Below are 17,085 nucleotides of genomic sequence, written 5' to 3'. Positions count from 1 at the left end.
TATTCTTCCGAGACAATCGTTCCATCCTGTTTTATTCGATGATTTTCACTTTCGCTTTATAATTTGGCGTATTAAAAAGGAGCAATCGATTTGTTAAAAATAAATTAATCCTTTGATAATCCTAATATGATAGTAATTATGATAGATGACCAGGTCAAAAAAAATAAATGAATGATAAACAAAACGCTAATTTGTGAACATTTGTATTTTAATAAAAAATCAATATTTATATTCTATTTTTTGGTTTGCAAATTATTAAATAGTAATACTAGGAAAACCAAGAAAGTTCGTGCTATTTTTAAATTTATTTATCATTTATCTTTATTAATTAAAACGGCACAATTTTTCTTGTTTATTGGATATTGTAAAATATAATATAACATATTTTTCATTTATTTACATCAGTTAACCGAGAGAATTCATGCCGTTTGTATCGTGATTAACAAACCTAGAAGCGGCACGAACTTTCTTGGTTACCTAATATATATATATAAATATATATTATATTAAAAGAATTAAAAAATTAAAAAAAGAAATGAGTTATACGCATCAAATGGTTCAAAGAATCTTCCTTTCTCTTTTTTTCTGCCAGCAATCGAAGACCTCGAAACTTATTTCTTGTTGCGCACGTGGCTCTCGCGCGCTCTCCGAAAAATTTGTTCTCCTATTCATGTATGTATGTGTCTGTCTCCATGAACAATTATGCGTGCATGGGTGCGTATGCGTGTATATACCTGTGTGTGGGTGCATATGTATGTCAACTCCATATCGATTCCGTGCTTCGAACACAAGTACGAGCACGTGGTTGGATTTTCGATCTGTCCTCATGGAAATTCCCGTAAGTTTCTCTACCGAACGTTCGCGCGCGCGCGCAACTCTGGAAGGTATTATTGAGTCTTAAAAAGAACTATACTTCTACTTCGTCAAGTAAATAACTCTTGTCTTCTTCCCGAACGATAGCGAAATCGTGACTTAATGACACATTTAATGGCAAGTTTCGGAAGCGTACGTGTTTGGATTAAAATTGTTCGTTCCTTCCCTTTCATACTTCGTAATAGTTCAAAGACATTCGTGATTACGCGATTCAATCTACAAAGGACTGCCGACAGATTTACATTGAATTTTGTATTTGATTAACATCGTCATGATTTGCTTAACATATTGAATACAATATAAGTCATTAATATTTGTTCGTACATTCGTAAAAATGTACCAAGAAAGTTCGTACCGTTTTTAGGTTAATTTATCATTTACAGGGGCGAGAATTTATGTATGGTGTGAATAGACTGCAACCCAGTAAAGGTTTCTATCAAAGATTCCAATTTATGATAAAAATAGTTAAAATAATAACAATTTGTCGACAAAATGGCTAATGATTCACAAAAACTAATTGAAACTTGGGTTAATTTGAGTTAATCGAGTAAACCTCCAAACAGAGTTAATCCAAGATCCCCAAAATTAACGCTTCACTTCTAATCATTTAAATCACAAATGCTCTTGGATCCCTGATAGTTACTATTAAAAGATATACAGGATGTTTCAAAAGTGTCTTAAAAATATTCTACATTTATTAACATTGCTATAATTTGTTTAACATATTGAATAGATGCTCGTTTTGGAAACCTATAAAAAATGATTCTTATTATTCCATTTAAAATATTACAAAGTATATTTCGTAATATAAAAATTTAATCAACTGTGAAAATTATAATGAAAAGCTTTCGAAAAATTTATCTTACTAACAGAAAAAGTAATTATTATTATTATATTGATGTAGCGATTTTTAGGGATTATGGAAATTTGGAAGTCAACGTATTGGAATAAAACTTGTCGAAGATCATTCAACGATCGCTTAATAAAATATACCTAAGCACTTTGATTTTCACCTTGGCAATAGTTAAACCAATTGGCACTCAATGCGCGCATCCATTGACAAGAAAAGACCGTGCAGAGCGATTTAAAGTTCCTCGCCTCTAATTACGCGGGAATATTTCCTAATCAGTGCAGTTTCACCGGCGCCAGAACGCCACGGTCGACATCATTTTGACCAGGCCATCCACGTACAGTACACGTATAGTACATGTACACACCACGCCTCGTTCTGCAGTCGATACAATATTTATTTTACGGATTTTCCAGCGAGGAATCCACTTCGAAAGAACTTCTTATCTCGAGAGTAAAAGTATGTTTCTACAAACATTTGAATATTCTGAAAGTAATCGTTCGAATTTATTTCATTATATTTATTAACCCTTAACTCTTCTACGTCGAAAATGGCTCGATATAATACAACGCAATTTCTAAAATAATTTTAAATGTTTAAATATGAAATTAAGGAGTACAAAAGGGATAATTCGATCGGTACGATCGTTTTTTAGATACACTGTTTTGGTTAGATTGATTAACCAGATAATTGTGGAATTAATTTTTAAAAATCTTTAACAGAATATATAATCAAAATAAACCAATAACAAGTATTCACGTAGAACGCAGGACAAATGCTCCTATAATAAATTTGTCGAGAAATAATAAAGTTCATAAAAAAGAAAAATGGAAGAACAAAAATAATATTAAGAAATTCAGTTGATTTCAAGCTTAAAAAATTTTCATGGTTTGTTTCGCTTACAATACAAATAAGCATCATAATATACCTCACTCTCTCCCCCTCTATACCATGCAAGTTCTGCATCAAACATTTTTCATATTATTACAAATAACGGGGATATTCAAAGTGAACCAAATTATTGTCCGATCTTGTATAATACTTGGTTATATCTGAAGTAACTTATATCACTTTCTAAATCATTGACTCATTAATATTCCGTAGAGTGAGGGAAAATTGCATTGTGCAAGAGCAACCTTTAGAACATTAAGGGCTCGTCCGGAAGGACAGGTTTTCTTCGGAGGATGCTTTCCAAGTTGGAGAAGGAGAAAGGGTGGGAGAGAGAACTCTGTTTATTTCTTTTTTCACATTCGTTCCGACCTTGCAAGCCGTGCAAGGACCTTCGCGTTTCTTGACCCCAAAAATCGTTTCTCATCCTACTTACTACTCGACGACGCATCAGTATACAAGCATCGTAACCCCTCGTCACTATCCTCCCGTTGCTTTTTCCTTTTGACACAAGAAGACTATCTTAAAGAGTGTTAACCACCCTTGGCTAATGTAAGTCTCCTTCCTTTTTCTTTTTTCTCTTATATTCTTATTTTCTTTCTTTTTTCGAGCGACTCGTTTCAACGCACTTTCTCTTCTTGTTTCTTTCGTTTTCTCTTTCGATTCTTCTTCTTTTTTTTTTTGGGCTAACATAAGTCATATTAAGTGTCGGATTTCGTTTTATCAGGACACAATTTTAAGTTTGATTTCGAAGAGATTATGTTACTTGAGAATCGTGTGATTAAACGTAAATATTAACCGTTTCAATAAAAAATTGCTTAATTTTTAATTTATTCATATAATATTAAAAACCTACTGTAATATTAAAAATAAAGATGAGGATCTCAAAATATAGAACGTAACATTTAAGATAATCAATTCCAGAATTGCATCCGAATATTTCGACGCATGAATTTATAAAAAACTTCTTTAAACCTTTTACTATCCATTGTTATTTTTTTTCCATGCTTAACAACATTACATTTCTTGTTTCCGCGAATTCTTCAAGGATACGCGGTCAGAATGACCGAGCCATTCGAGTAGGATTTTGTCGAGAGTCTCGAATCGTTCAATCCCCAATCGCTATGCACAATGTCGAGTAGATCGACGCACGTGCTCAGACGCTTTCTCAATTAGCGTCGATTTACTTGCTTTAGCGTATGTTAGTAGTGTGGGATTAAGTAACCGATATCTCTCTAATAGAAATCTAGTGTCAACGTATTATCCCTTTGAACTCCATGGACGCATATATCCGTCCAACGAAAGCTAGTGGTATAGACCATGAGCGCATATTTGAGTTCGACAGAAATTACCAGCATGTTTTACATAAATTCTTATTCTACAAATAATCTTATAATAATATATATAATAATGTAATTAGGGACTTTAAAAAAAAAACGAAATATGAAGATATATAATTGGTTATACCTTATTGTTAGCGTGCAAATATTTTTGGGAGTCACTGTACGTTGCACCGTTTTTAATGGATTTTCATGGTAAAGGATGTCTCATAAATTAAATCTAGAAGGAATAGCTCGTTAAGTTAGCAGTAGACTCATAAAATGGCACGAAAGTAATCATAAATAAATCTTTGATAGTAATTTACTTTCACGGTATTCCCCTAAATACAAAAATAAAATTATACTATTGATATTATTACATATCGTTATGGATATTAAATTATACTAACGAACGTTAACGATCTGTCGTAGTTTATTCTATTTCAATTGAATTCGTCCCGTTGCATTAGAAGAAAACTTTTCTTCTTTAGATCACATACTTTCTTTCATGGCGTCTCAGATCTCGACGACTTCCGGGACTTGGATATCTTCACGGCTGGCGCCAAGCGTCCGTTTTCAATTTTATTTCTTCGTCGATCCTAGTCGCCAGCATGATAGTTCTTCCTTCGTAATTGGCCCGTACGATGGATGCGAGTAATTCCTGAGATGGTTCTTCTCTTTCATTCTTTTATCGATAATTACGAACAGTGGCGGCACCTACCTTCAAATCGTAAGGATGCTGCCAACTACCAAACACACGCACAGCAAATACAGTAAATATGCATGTGTACAAAAAATATTAAAATTATTGTAAAAAATTAGGGAAAAAAATTTAACACAAATATTATATAATACAATACATAATAAATATAGTATATAATAGAATTAATGCAGTAATTAGTAATACAGTACAGATAAAGCTTAATAAAGTTGCGTAAATTATCAAGCATTGAAAAGAAGACTTTCTAAATAAATCATTTTTCGATATTGTAACTTCATATTTTTATTTTTATCGAAAATAGCACAAGGATTTAATTCGTAGGATATCAAAACATTCAGATAACAGAAAATTCGGATAATAAAAAGTAAATTAAAATGAATATCACGTAATGACCCAAAGTAATAATATGTTCAAGATCGATTGACAAACGTAGAATTCCAAAGATGTTTTCTTCACATTATGTCGAGTGAGTTTTTACGCTAAGGTCATTACCTGTACCTGTTACCACTAGTCTTCTCTGTGACGAGAAAGAAGTAAGATCAATGGCGTCGGCGTTGATATCAACGCGTCTCAACAATTTTTGTTCTTCTTCTCCTATAACAGATCGTTTTTCAAAAGAACGCGAACTCTTCTAAGATACAACTAGGTATGCCTTATTATTATTTGATAACAGGCCCCGAGAAAAAGTACTCGTTCATTTCTGTTTTTTTTCATTCTTTCTTTCTTTATTTATCTACCGAGAAAGAAGGAGCATCGAAAAGTGAACGATCCAGACTTAATTACGGCTATGTAAGCCGACATAGAACGCAGCAGTTCTGATCTAACAATAAAAAGATGCCCTCGAGAAAAATTACCAAGTTCCCGTTAACCTATCTGATATCGATCGGCCGTACTTGCGACGCTCTAACATACTCGGGATGACTTTTAAGATCGTTTTTGCTCTGGCCCGAAGATAGTCGTTAATGTTTCTCCCTATAAAATCCAATCTGTATAAGTACGTTCGTGAATTCCTTAACGTCTATCGCATTCCTTTCCAAAATTTATTGAGTTACGACAAATTACAAAACAATTTCAATTTTTGAAGTTATACTTTTTTTTAGATTTTGTTTGCAATAGAGTTATCCTCTTTTATTTTTGAATGCTGAATTCAGTGGAAAAATCTCCAAGAATACCTGAAATAGACATTTCGGAATTTGTAATCTCTATAAAATTTCTTCCAATATATTTATTTCTCTAAGAAATATTTTGGTCAATAAAAAAGAAATTTTCGATTTTTTGAAAATTCAAATGACGTTACTCCTTAATAAAAAAATCTAAATTACTCAAAAACCTGACGTGCTTGTACATTTTTAAAAGCAGACTCAGATGCTACGGACGAAACTACGTAATAATTGATATAAAACATATTTGCTGCTGCAATGGCTGTAAATAAGTGAATTCTAGTTGCCTTCTAATTAACTGAAAGTAAAAAATATTTTGTTTTCCAGGTTTAATGATGGAATCAGAGAAAAAAATCTTCGAGATGATGAATAAAAAAGCAGCGATGTCCAAATATTGGATGCCGCTTGTCTGGGCCACGAACATTATCAACAGGGCAAGAAAAGAAGCTCTGATCACTAGTGATCAAGTAGTGCAAACCCTCCTTGTCGAGCTCAGCGACATCCGGAAGAGGCTTGGCGCATTGATCGGTTACGACACTGTTTGCGTTCCTCTCGTTTACACTCAGGTTAGTAGCCTCGAATTTAATTCAAGTTTCTCGCACGTATATTTTGAAAGAAGTTCATTTCTTCCGTAAACTTTATATTCGTGTTCTCAAATGTTGTCTTTTGTTTTTGTTGATTTTTAGTGAAAAAAAATAATCAAATTTGAGTATTTTTTGTTAAGGCTCGTGAGATATTAAAAAAACTATTAATAATACGAAAAGAATTCAAGACTTAAAAGTTATAAAGTAATCTACACTTTTTCGTTTCTGTTAATTTTCACGAAAAAAAAATAATAAAATATCAGCATTTTTAAAGACACATGAAAATGGACAAATTATTAAAAATAAAAGAAAACCTAAATCTAAAATTGTTCTAACTATTCTCAGTCTTATTAGATTTTTTTAATTAATCATCACTTTTGTCATTGATAAAAATATAAAAAAAACTAGCCTTTCCATAAGCGATGACATTTTTTATTAATCTTTCGATTTTAAGAATTATAATATAACATAATTCATAACTCGCAGAATTTCCAAAGGTAACATAAATAATAATTACCATCTCTCTTAACGTAAGGATCATTTTTGGCGTGACTAATTGCGGCAATCGAAAAACAAAAGACGTTACAAATACTCAAAAATACTTTAATATTCTTAAACAATTTACTTCAACAACGTACATGACATATTGCGTTACGCATAGTTTTAATTAGAAATGAAAGTAAGAAAAATATCTGATATATATATATATATATATCTCTCTCTCTCTCTCTCTCCCTCTCTCTCTTTATCCAATTGAATATATTAAAAACATACTTTACGTGCATAAATCTTAAATTGAAATTAACTGCTAAAGAAAATATATAGCCATCGATTTATCAGTTTACATAATCGATTAATTACCATTTATTTAAAAATTTTTGAAAATCATGCACAACAGGTTGAATCCAAGTGTTTATTTTCATGTTTTCTAAGATAAGAAAAAGAAACATAAAAAATAATTATTCTCGGTACGATTAACTCATCGCGTAAGTAGTGGCATCCTCGTACCTATTACGCTGTTGTCCACCGTCATTGACAGATGTCAAATGTTCGATGCGAACATCTTCATCGAGTTCTGACATTCGTTATTATCTGCATCCATAGTTTCCAAGTCGTCAACAGATGATTTATATTACATAACTTTTTACTTCGTTATCGCATCAAAAATACTCCGACTGTTTTGCGTTTTATCGTGGATGCAACCCATCACGAAGAAAACAAAAATAAAAAAGTAAATTAAATACACTTTTCTAATTCTTTTCCGATCAATGGAGCTTTCTTTGTTTGTTCAATCCCCGCATATCCAGAAAATAAAAAACGTTTCACAATTGCTAATAACTTATCATACCTTTTTTATTTTTACTTTTTCTTTTTTAACAAAACTCATCCTTGCGAGTGATTTTCCAAAGTATACCTTTAGTCGTAGTGACCCTTAAAATGATAAATTTCCTTCCCGGAAAGAGAAAATGTTTCGTACTCGCAATTACGCGATGTACGCCGATGTTGTGCAAACATAATTGTTCATCACCTAACATTCCTAATTGTTGAACACAAGTGCCATTATTTTCGCGGTATTAAAGAGACGGCTTGGTATATAATTTCGACTCTACGTGAGTCGCGTCAGGCCATCAAATTCGTCAACTATAGAAGAGGTTAGGATTGTGCACGATAAATTTATTATTTATCTTTTTTTTTTTTTATTACGTCAGAATAATCACTCCTGCGAATCAAAAAGAATATTTAAGTTATTTTATCATTCGTTCAATCTGAAATTCTTGATTACTCGATCCTTGATTTTCATGTAAATCAAAGATTCTAACTATACGGTAGCGATACAATAGTAATTAAGATAATAGCAAGTGTTTATTGTTTGACCAATATGAAGCAACCGATCATTTGTTTTTCACCGAGAGAAAAAGTTTTACGTACCAGTGTACGCAAGGAACGTATTCTTTCTTACTTGTTTCCCCGATAAAGCTTCTCTTGCCGTGAGATAAGGAATACGACGGCACTTCAATGTAATCATTTATTTCGTGATTTACGTCGCTGTTTAATCTTCCATCGGTCGTTAATACTTATACAAACGTAGCTCGAACTTACAATCAATATAAAACAACGTTTAAGAGTATTACTTCTTTTATACGCGTATGTATGTACTTTGGAAACTGCCATTTTTACTTCCATAATACTTAACATGAATATTTTTTCCTTATTCGTACTACGTTTGTATTTGACTAATTATTTGTCTCCCATTACGGGACCTCACTTAAGCAGTTAACTCATTTTTCTTATCATCGTCGAAATATTTTTAGTTATGTCCGATATGACTAGAACAATATTTAAAACCAATTTTTTTATAATTCTTTATGCTAATTATTTATCTTTTTTTTATGATTATTTTCACTGTGCTTGGTGAAATTGCAAGAAGGTTACAATGTAAGAGCTCCGACTGCAACAGCATTCCGTTTAATAATACGTTTACAGAACAGTTTAATGTCTATTTTCCATGTTCACCATTCACCGTATGCGTTTGCACGAGTATCTTGATTTTTTTCATTTTTCGCACGACTTTGTATCTCCTTCGGTGCAATCAAGGACTATATTAATATCAATAAAATATATCAATGTGTGATAATAATTATGACGGTGAAGTAAATCAAAAAATTTGAAATAAATCAATCTTATTATTTATTTATATTAGGTATAAGATAAATCATAGAATAAATTATGTACAATTTTTATCCATAGATTTATTACAAATAATTTTATGTGAATTTTCATGAAATTTAATTAATTTAAAAATTATTGAAATTTTATTTCTGGTAGACATTAACTTTATGAACTACAACCTAGAGTCCCGGTTAATTAAAGAGCTTCTTTCGTAATCAAAAAATAATTCGTTTTTCTTTTTCTTTAATACTACGTTCCAAAGTAAACTATTTGCTTCTGAAATAATAAAAAAAAAGAAAATAATAAGATGATAATAAAAGTAAAGGATTGAATTTGCATGTCATCAATTTATTTTATACATCAATTTAGTGAAACTATATACACGCAGAGTGTAAAAGGCAACAATAAACACAGTTGACAGTACATGCATAATGAAGTTGATGCACGTTGCATGGTCAAGGTCAACAGGGAGTTGGCCAGTAATTTAGCGGCGATACGTCACGCCTGAGGAGACCATTTCACGGCACATTCGAGAGGAATCGGTTAAATTCGTTGTCGCGTACAACGACGAACTTTGATTCCTACCGAACGAATGGCTTGTTTCTTTTTTCCTTTTCTTTCTTGTTCTTTGTCTCTCGTGTAGCTACATAGAGAGAACATGTTACTTGCTTTTGCATAAACTACCGTTTCCCGATGGCCTTCGTCGCGAAAGGCTTGCATATTGTCCTTGATATTCATTCATACGGGTCGATTCCATTTTTTAAACGTTACAGTCGCCAACGATACTATTGCATTTATTTTCTTTTTGTATCGGGTGTACAAAACTAACATATGTAATATGTAAATTATAATATTTCATTTATAAGGTAAATTTATAAGAACTGTGCAATTTTAAGTCAATGAAAAAGAAAACGAGTCGTTTTTAAATGTTCATGTTTATTGATATCAATGTTATTAGTACTGATGAGAATTATCCGTTGAATATGATATCGGCAAAATGGCCACCTCGGCTCTTGTTACAGATGGCGACTCTTTGAACAAAATTTTTAATAACGGATTCACATAAATGGATACCTTTATACTAAAAAATTGCTAAACTAAATTCTTATAAACGTTACAATTTCATTATTGCAATGATTTGCATTAAAGTATGGAGTTCATCAAATTGTCCTCTGAAAGAAATTGTTTATTTTTTACAAGCCTAAAAGAACTTGATTATTTTGTGATCCTAAAGTAAATTATCAAAAAAATTTATTATGAGTATAAAAAGTTTACAGTGCTTGTACATTAAAATTTCCATAAATTCAAATAATTGAGATAATCGCTTTGGCTTGTGAACGACTCATATATTAACCTTATATCGGAAATATGGATCTTTAGGGCCAATTCTATGTTTGAATAACTATGTTTATTTTTAATTTGAAGTTGTAATTAACAAAATACACTATTAAACAATATTCTAAAGATCCTAAAGAGTACTAATAAATTTTGTCAGATTTTTTAAATACTAATAACATTGAAGAAATTCACTTACGGTGGCATTAATAAAATCCACCTTACCGGCGGAGGGTTAACCTCTTAGCCTATAACTATGAGCGAGACTCGTGATAAAGAATTTGTGCCATAATCGGAACCCACGAGTCTGACTCGTGGTAAAGAATTTGTGCCATAAGCTAAAACAACGAGTCTCGCTCGTGGTTAGGAATTTTTGCATGAAATGCCGCGTATTATTATTTGAATCAGCGATTGGATTTATTTCACATGTGTAGGCCAAGGGCTTAAAAATATTTTATATTGAATAATAAAAATTCCTGAAAACTATAAAGTATAGTACTTCTTACACGTTAGTGTAGAGGTGATTTGAAATGATTTATCGAAAGATTCATCGGACAAATGTACAGAAGCAAGCATAACAATTAATGAAAGAATTATTGAAATTCATAGTTTAACAAAGAGCTTTGTGTAGTCATTCGCATTTTCGATGTCTCGGGCTTATTAATGTGTGACTGTGTTTACTTTTCAGGTAGTTACGCTGTCGCTTTACGCGTATTTTTTCTCGGCTCTACTCGGTAGACAGTTTATTGAACGTACTGAAGCAGGTGGTGGGAAGTACGAGGAACCTGACATGTATTTCCCTTTTTTCACGGCTCTCCAGGTATAAACAAATAACATTATTTAATTTTATTATTGTTCAATATTTTAATTTGTAAAATTTGTTTGTAGTTCTGTTTTTATGTTGGATGGTTAAAAGTTGCCGAGGTTCTTATAAATCCTTTCGGTGAAGACGACGATGACATCGAATTAAATTGGCTGATTGATCGACACATTAAAGTAAGTGTCTAAAATTCTTCCATATTGAATATTAAAGCCGGCTCTAGGCTAAGATATCAGAATAGGAACGTAATGAGTTTAGAGAGTGTCAATATTTTAAAATTAAATTACCAACAATTAACTCTAAACAAACAGACCGATCAAATTTACAATTGTCAAACTTTTGCGTACAATTTTTTACATACGCTTATAAGGCATTGCGTTGTTTAAATAAAAGATAGAAAATAAAAAGGACAAATGACCAGGCGTTGTAAAATAGATTGATCTAGGGTTGTACTATATATCCTTAAATATAATTGAACAAATTTAATATTAAAACCAAGAAAATTTTTTGATTAGGCTGGTTACATGATTGTCGACGAAATGCACGAAGAACATCCAGAACTCTTGAAAGATCAGTATTGGGACGAAGTAGTTCCTCGAGATCTTCCATACACTGTAGCAAGCGAACAATATCGACGAGAAGAACCTAAAGGTTCCGCGGAGCATTACAAGGTCAAGGAAAGTGATGCTCTTTACGCGAACGTTATGATGGGAACACAAATTCATAGTCACGTGCAGCATCGCAAAGTTCATCAGGACGACATGTATGCGGATTATGTGAGTGCGATTGATTATCCGAAATTGATCTCTATTTTACTTATTTTCATTGAACATTGTAAATATTTGATTTTTTTTAGGAAAGCGTAGATACGCCATTAGTGGAACGAAGGAAGAATTGGCTTCAACGACAAATCACACGAATGGGTTCTGTGCGTAGCTCATCGACAACGTATAGCAGCGGCGGTGGTTTCTTTGCTCGAAATCGTCACAACAGCGTGTACAGTAGCCCTGAAACAGGAGGCTTGCCAACAACAACTAACCCAAATTTGAAAATGTCGCTATATGACCGTCTCGTAGGTCGTAAAAGTATCCGCAGTCAACGGATGGGTAGACAAGGTGTGTATTTTATACATAAATATTATAGATAGGAAACTATCTAATAACTAAATCTTTCTTTTTACACATTTTATTATCAAGAGTGATGTAATGTATCATTAATTAATAATTATTGAATATACACACAAAAAATAAGAAAATTAACGTCGATTAAATTAATCATTGAGTGTAAAGAAACGATCATAAATTAGAAGCACGTTAACTGATGATATTGCAGCTTCTTGTTTTTACGAGCCATTCAGTATAACGCGGCGTTTATTTTCAAGCCACTCAGAGGACAATAACGTGTCTTTTACGTAATCGTCTCTGACTCGTCTCGAGTATATTGTTAGCATTGTTCTAACGCGTGCAGAAAGGGTATTATATTATTGTAACCAGATCATTTTAAACAATACCGTCGATCCAACTCTTCATAAAGAAACATCAAATAATCAATTGCAGTAGTTGTAACAGTAATACTCGGAGGAAAGTTAAATTCGCGAATTTTCTTTATATTGTCTATTGTATAATTCCGCGTATGAACGCGAATTACGCAATTCGTACACCCATACGACCTTGTATAACCTCATCGATTTCCGCAATTACTTGCCACGTGCCTCGAAAGAAAAAACTCGAGGCCTTGTGCTTCTTTCTTTTCTTTTTCCACTCACTTGCTTTAATATGAAGGAAAAAAAAAACAAGAAAAAGAAAAAAAAAATCGAGAGAAAGAAGAAGAATGCGCGATCCGGTATAATCAAACAATCATCCGCGTTCGTTTTACTGTTCAATGGTGACAGGACAGAATACGGAAAAAATGTGAGTTTCTTTGCTTTGGTCATTGTGTAAATGCAATTGCTCGTAAAAGCTTCTTTGGTAGTCATTAACTTTCCTTATGGAATGCTCATATATTTCCTAGAAACTACGTATGATTCTTCTGTTTAATCGAAATTTTGTTCGAGGAAGTGTCCTCGGTTAATACGGAACTAAAAGAAATGCTAGAAAGCTAACTTATTTTTAATCATAGGTACGATGACGAAATTGAACTCGGTGCCAGTGTCCTTGAAGAACAGGCCACGCATACCGACTCCGGACGTGACAAAGGAGGTGGTCGATCGTGAACAGAGATTGGCTTTGTCAGCAAGCAACACGGCGAACATCGGCGCAGGCGTCGTTGGCGTCATACCAGCGAATGGTCATTATACTACCGACTTGCCCGTGGTCCAGGTGGTCCTTTCACCAATTCAAGAAACTGAGGGGACACCATCGAACGCGAAATCGGGTGCAGCTGCTTTGGCACAAGCAGTATTATCGCCAACATTGACGAGCGCTGGTTTGGTGGCACCTGTTACTCTGACACCAGTAACTATGAGTCAGCTAACACAGTTGGGTCTAGTCACAACGACATCAGCATCTTCCTACAGACCCACGAATATACAAAACAATAATACGATTCAAGCTACTTTGACGGAGGTGAACAGTAGCGAGGAAGAAGGTTCAGGAAGTGGAAGTTCCAGTAGTAGAAGTGAGAGTATCATGGAACAAGAAGAAAGAAGTACTCCTCTAATTGGCGAGAACACTAGTCCCAATATTAGTAACGGTGGTTCACCCACATTCGACAGTTACAACGATCGTTCACCGATTCTGATGAATCCAGAAAAATTAAGCTATGTCGTAGCATTACCAACAACACAAGAGAGTCACTTACAAACAGCGATAGAACCACGTGGCAGAAGATCAGCTTCCTTACCTGGACCACCCGTTGTCCAGCCAAGAGAAGACAGGAGTATGTCATTACCACATTCTCCTGGTCTTCAACCGAGAGAAACTCGAGCAGCTTCCATCTCAAGTAGAAACGATCATCCTAACCTAGATAGACTTGCGATAATTTCGCCAAATCATGACCTACGACCTAGGACTAATAGTTTTGGCCATGAACTTACCAAAAACAACCAGCAACGTAATCAGGAAACCTCGAGGAAGATCAGCAGTGCTTCTTGCAACAATGCCGCGATAACAACAGCACCAGTCGTGCCAAACCAGACAGCAGCCACTCCTAGCAAAAGGGGCGAGGTTTATGTTTGACCGAAATTATTCCTTATCAGACTTTGTCCTGATTCCTCTTTAACGTATTCGTGAATTTAAGATCATTAAAAAGAGAGACAAGATATTTATCTTCATCTTCTCTCCCATCCGTCCACTATTATGATTTTTTTTGTACATAGTATTAATGGTTTGACAGGAGTCCAATCATTAAAATCATTTTATAAACAGCATCGATCGCGAGCCTATTTGTTATGAATTTATTGTTTTAGGAATACAGTTTATTGTCTCGCATATATGATGCTTTGGATTTTGAAAATGACTTTAAAGATTAAGTCAATATTCTGTAAATACTATCTCTACTTGTGCATATAAATACTAGAAACACTCAACGACATAGTTTAAAAAGAGTCTTGAACTTTATAATAAAAATTATAATAGAAAAACACGAAGATGTATGTGTCATGTGGGTATGTTGTGTGTGCGCGCGCATATGTATTTGAATCATACAAGTATAAAAGTATTTAAAATAAAACAACATCAATTTCATATCCTAAATTGATAACACGAAAGTATATATTTTTTATCACATGTGCAATAATGTATTAGCGTGAATGTAAAGCACAGTCTTGCTTTGCCGTAAGATGTATGAATAAACGAATGACGATTATATTAGATTTCTGTCAAAGTAATTATATTAGAATAGACATTGAAGTATAAGTAGGAAAAGTTTTTAACTCTTATTTTAAACGAATTGTAATGAAGTAAGTAATAGACCATGTTTAGGATAAACCGTAATAGTGTGAATACCGGTGCGTTGCAATATAGAATTGATCAATTATGGTATACACAAATATATGAACCATTTGCGTATTTCGTCGTTGTGATATGAATTTTAATACATACCTATTTATATTATACGATACATGATAGAATTGTATTTCGCACGCATATATATAACGAAGTTCAACTGATGTGAGAAGTATGCATTTCTTCACCAATCAAAGAGTCGTCTTTTTTTCACGATAGGAAGACAATTGCCATATTTATTCAATGACATTCAACTCGAATCTTTTGTATACGTCATACTAGAAAACAATGAATTTCTATGCATTTCTTCGCGTATTAATGACTGTACACGAATGAATTATGCCATATAGAAATATTGTATAAAACAGTTTGTATAGTTATCGAGGTTTTGTAGAAGCCGTATTCTTAAAACCTGTATATCCCTATCGAATCTTACTTTTGTTTTTTGACGAGTCGATAGATAGAAAGAGTTATTGTTTTTCAAGGTCAACGAGATCTTGCTAGTATTTCAAAAATGAAATACGAAATAAAGGGAGATCGTTAACGATTCAAAAAATATGATGTATATATAATATAATATATAATATAACATGAAAGTATATAAGGGTGTTCCAACAGTCGCTTTACCTAATAAAGAAAAAGAGAGAGGAAAATTAATATAAAATTAATATCATAATAACAAAAGTTTATCTTTCGTGTCAAGGCATAATCTTCGATTGCGGCTTTATTTAAAAAATGTATAATTTTTCAGCTTGGTACAGCGATTTTTAGGACAACCTATATATAAAACTATAATAAACTTTATTTACAAATTTTAAACAGTCGTTTTATAGTTGCACGATAAATGAAAAAAACGAAGAGTCAGAATTTAAACAGACGAAGTGTTCAATCACCGATAAAATAAAATATCGTGATCGGATGAACGTACAGAAGTTTGTCTTACGGTAAACATATTACATTTTTATACATAGTTAACAGATTAAAAATATCGTCTTACGAGTCGACCGATGTCTCGATATTAGCAAAATATAAAATTGTGTATGTGTGTATTTGTAAGTAGTGACGGTAGACGATTTTTTTCCTTGCTATACAACTCGTGACATGTAATTAATTATAATAGAAGGGTATAAATGAATAACATAGCTTTTCTTCAATACACGCAAGATCAAACGTTGACAAGTTTTATAAATATTATTGCCAATTCGTTAATTGGCTCAATAATTCGTGAAAGCACGGAAAGCTAAAGAAAATATTTCTTGTCGTTATTTATATTGAACGAACGATGCGATCGATGATTTAACAAATAAATATTTTTTTACGACACGATCATGTCTTATTGTATTTAATGAAAGTTCGTCGTGAAACCGAAAGTTTCACATTTACGAAAATTCCGATGGCGAGCGGAGTGTTTCGTGTTGTAGATATTTATCTCTTGCAGTATTTTTTTATATATATGTATACATAAATAAATCGTCTATGTATTATCGCACCGCCTGATAATTGTTATTTCAAGCAATAAAAAGAGAAAGTGCGATTATTAGTTTTGGATATAGATGATCGTCTCTTTTAAAGAGTTAAAAGAAATGTTTCATATTATATTTTGCCTATTATATTATATGTAATCAAGAATAAAATAAATTTTTTTTTAAGTATTGATATATTTCATTTTAACATTATAAACGATTTTTTATTAGATCACAAAGAAATAACAAATAACAATAATAATAGTGATCTATTATAACTATCTTATCGACTGTCGGTTATTGCTTTCAAATTCATTAAATTAAACTTTAGCCTCAGTCGATTAGGTATTCTATATACGTACAAATGATTTTTATTAGAATAATAAAAATTATTTATAATTAAAAAAATAATAATAGTGTAAAAATAATGCTAAAACTGTCTTACCGATTGTCAGTAA

General features: G+C 32.6%; 1 protein-coding gene across 2 annotated transcripts in view; it reads left to right on the top strand.

Annotated features, from left to right (window-relative positions):
* LOC106787085 (bestrophin homolog 15) overlaps positions 1-15,720 on the top strand; it is a 73,984-nt gene extending 58,264 nt beyond the window's left edge. For both annotated transcript variants that reach the window (XM_014749135.1, XM_014749136.1), the window contains exons 5-10: positions 6,139-6,377; positions 11,089-11,220; positions 11,289-11,396; positions 11,736-11,996; positions 12,077-12,335; positions 13,339-15,720. In XM_014749135.1, the coding sequence (XP_014604621.1) occupies positions 6,139-6,377; positions 11,089-11,220; positions 11,289-11,396; positions 11,736-11,996; positions 12,077-12,335; positions 13,339-14,396 (2,057 nt within the window). In that variant the 3' untranslated portion in view covers positions 14,397-15,720. The remainder of the gene's footprint in view (positions 1-6,138; positions 6,378-11,088; positions 11,221-11,288; positions 11,397-11,735; positions 11,997-12,076; positions 12,336-13,338) is intronic.
* The last annotated feature ends 1,365 nt before the right edge of the window (positions 15,721-17,085 follow it).

This window comes from Polistes canadensis, unplaced genomic scaffold (assembly GCF_001313835.1).
Source record: "Polistes canadensis isolate GaletaPanama2010 unplaced genomic scaffold, ASM131383v1 scaffold_91, whole genome shotgun sequence".
NCBI classification, from domain to species: domain Eukaryota; kingdom Metazoa; phylum Arthropoda; class Insecta; order Hymenoptera; family Vespidae; genus Polistes; species Polistes canadensis.
This window is presented reverse-complemented; position numbering and strand designations above follow the sequence as displayed.